Genomic DNA, 3,380 nt, shown 5'->3' with positions numbered 1-3,380 from the left:
AACACCTTAAAAATAGTTATTTTTCCATCATAATTTTTCTTATAAACATTTCTTTTTTAATTTCTTATAACACTGAAAATGATAAAACCAACAAATCCAAGTCCAGCTCCTTATTGTTTTCTGGACACTTTCAAAGCAAAGTCTCAGAATTATCTGAATTCTTTAAACTATAATTTTAAACATTTATGACTTATCATCAGAAAGATAGAAAGACATACTCAGACATCTTTCTTCTCAATGTAACTTTCTATTTTTATCCTCTAATATTTGACAGAAAAAGCAGTGCTTTTCCTGAGCTGGGTCGGTCTCCTCTGGTAGGAATTATTGGTGACATTTTTTGTCATTTTTATTATTAAGATATCTGCTGCTGTAATTATTCAAACTAACTCTACAAAAAATGATGCTCACAAGTTTTCCTTTAGTCTTCACACACAGGTCCGCATTTATTTTACTATATTAAATGTCATTTCATCCTTGAAAAAAATCCATGTGTTGCAATTTGTTAGGCCAAAAAAAATGAGGAAATATGGACTTATCAGCAAATTATAACAAGGGTAACCCCTTTTTTTTGTTTTTATATATTATTCTTCCCTTCTCGTCCTCTGACGGCATTAAACTGATGTGGCTGATGGCGTCTCGTCAGGCAGGAAGGACGGACAGTTTGTGGAAACTCCTGGAAGCAGTGATGGAGTCGGCGCCGTGCGACAGCGTGGCCATCAGGACTTTAGTGCCGGGCGAAGTCGCCGTTATCGACACCTTCTTCCAGATCGTCTTTCCTGGCTCCAGGACAGCGACCCTGTGGGAGGAAGAAGAACAGAGACTTTCACAATAAAATCCAACAAAGTGCTTCCTTTACTGAGTGACAGCATGAACACAAAATCCAATCTTCCTGTTGAAATGATTCATAAAAGCTTTATTTAGAGACCAATGAACTCAAAAACATGACAGCAAAGTTCGGCTGTTAGGAATTGGACTCTTCAGTGTCTGCAGATGAGCTTTTTGGTATTGTAATTTCAAAATAAGTTGGAGCAATTGCTGCACAAACACGACGTTATCTCCTTTCTGCTGGTACAGAAACATTCCTGACAACATTCTAAACTGCATTTCTATTAAAGAAAACACAAACCTTTTGTTTCTTGGTCAGGTAACAAATATGTGAGCAACGCCAAAGCATTTCAAAGATGTTTCTGATGCCGTTCAGTGGCCTCCACCCGCCTTAAACGCTGCATGAATGATAGAGTGAAGCGGGCGGAGCCAGGAGCGCCTCTGACCTTCTGAGGGAGCGCTCACCTTGTGTCCCGTTTCCCCAAAAGCAAACCGGATCCCTCCACGGTCAGAACCACCTCGGTCAGAGCTTTGCTGAAGTGATTGGTGAAGCTCACGCGGGCGGCGCGCTCCTCCTGCATCAGGAGGCCGTCTCCTCCTTCAACCTGGAGAGCGGGGGTCGGACATGCGATGGGAGAGCTGGGCTTCAGACTACACAACAGTGTCACGCTCAATGTACATTTTTTTTCTTAGACAAAATGTCCAAAGGTGACCTCTGGGGACATTTCTGGGTAAAAACATTTCAGCTGTTGACGCCTCAGGCAGAGGAGGAGGAGGAGGAGAAAGGCGTGCTTGACTTGACAGGACACAGAAAGTGACATAAATAAACACATGTTGTGACAAAGGAATGGAAAGAGTCTCTGGAGGAATGAAACATGGAGCGTTTGAGCGGCAGGTCAGAGCAGGCATCGCTGATCAAAGCCAGGAAACGTCTGTGACCTTCATCGTGACCTCTTCACCTAAAGCTGCTTCCGGATGACTGGACAGCTGTGTCTGCAGTGTCAGTCAGATGGTAACCGCCATGCTTTTGGGGGTAAAACTGAATTCAGGGGTTGATCAATTCATAGATTCATTGATTTAGATTTCTACAATCTAACCAGATCAGCCAGTCTGAGGCAAGTTATTCATGGAAATGACCTACACGATTAAAAAAAACATTTATAAATGAAATAAACTGATATGAGCAAAATACCTTTAGGATCGAGACGCTGGTTTTGAGGTCTATTTTTAAAAAAATGTACAAAAACTCTAGCAAAAACTGGGTTTACTTTGCCTGGTATGTGACGTCACAACCCGGCGTCAAGACCGTTGACTGTAGGAGAGTCTGGGGTGGGGGTGGGGGTGGGGGGGGGGGTCTAATTTACTGTTTGAAATTCAGCAGATTGAGTCAGTGGTGGCTGTAGGACATAAACCTGCCCTTCTGAATTGATGTTTGACTGGACCTTTTGTTAAAGTTGTCATAAAAATCTGTTAAAACAAACTAACATGTGAATGGATTTGACATTCATTCTAGTTTACTTGTTTGTTTGGACACAGATTTCATTTCCACTTGATGATCTGGAAGAAATCCAAGAATTTCTGTCTGAGTCTCACTGCTGGAAGTTTGGATGCAGATGATCTGGATCCATTTTAGGTCAGAGAATCGGATCTGATCGGATCTTTGAATTGGTTCGTCGACCACGTATGTGTCATACAGCTATTGAAATGACTCGTTAGTTAAATTAGAACTGCGAAGGCTGAAGATGCAGAGATTGCCGTCTCAAAGAAGAACGCACGATCCCTCTGAGATGTTAAAACCCGGATTCAGTCAAAAAGAGGAAACGATCATCTAAGGAGGGAAGAGGGAAGCATCCAAGGCTGTACCTCTATAGCGATTTGTGGAGCACGAATGCTGAACTCCTGAGCAGCCAGGAATCTTTCTTTGGTCCTCATGTCCTTCATCACCACCGCCAAATTCACAAAGTCCTCCCCCGCCACGGTGGAGGAATAGTCCGAGTAGGAAATGAAGTGATGGAGTCTCAAGGCTGCAGAGAAGGTACAGAACACGGTCAACGCGGCGTTGATGGAAGCTCCCGGAGGGTCTCCGGACTCGGTCACCTTCAAACGGCGGGATGAGGACCTCGCCGTGGAACACCCAGAAGCTCTTCAGCGGGCTGCTGTCGTACTCCTTCAGCTGAGCGCTGATGTGCTCCAGCAGGGCCCGGGGGCTGCCGGAGCGGTTGGAAACCGTCACGGTCATGCGAATGTCCTCGCCCAGGGCTGGCATCTCATCGATGGTCAGGGACACCTGCAGGGTGGGGGCCGGTCCCCCTGGAGAGGACGTGGATTTACATTTGAAAGCCTCTGATTCTGACTGATGCCTGTGAGCTCCATCAACACCCATTCCGTCTCTCAAGAATGAATTCAAACGGATTTTATGTTTCTAAAACTGCAGTTGAGTATAAATCTGTAAGTAGGTGGAGAGTGAAAAGTCCTGAAAATAGTTTTTAACATGATCTTGTCCCTTCTGAGTATTTTTTTATTCAAATCGTTGGGAATCAGGAGCAGTCTTTAAA

General features: G+C 44.1%; 1 protein-coding gene across 1 annotated transcript in view; it reads right to left on the bottom strand.

The window, feature by feature from the left end:
- The window catches only part of LOC101158944 (protein-glutamine gamma-glutamyltransferase 5), an 11,526-nt gene continuing 8,146 nt past the window's right edge, over positions 1–3,380 (bottom strand). Inside the window, exons 13-16 of the mRNA XM_023956336.2 lie at positions 2,923–3,135; positions 2,689–2,849; positions 1,291–1,430; positions 1–796 (exon numbers count right to left, since the gene is read on the bottom strand). Of these exons, the coding sequence (XP_023812104.1) occupies positions 640–796; positions 1,291–1,430; positions 2,689–2,849; positions 2,923–3,135 (671 nt within the window). The 3' untranslated portion in view covers positions 1–639. The remainder of the gene's footprint in view (positions 797–1,290; positions 1,431–2,688; positions 2,850–2,922; positions 3,136–3,380) is intronic.

Source organism: Oryzias latipes, chromosome 7 (assembly GCF_053564925.1).
Source record: "Oryzias latipes strain Hd-rR chromosome 7, Olatipes_Hd-rR_3.1".
Classification (NCBI taxonomy): domain Eukaryota; kingdom Metazoa; phylum Chordata; class Actinopteri; order Beloniformes; family Adrianichthyidae; genus Oryzias; species Oryzias latipes.
This window is presented reverse-complemented; position numbering and strand designations above follow the sequence as displayed.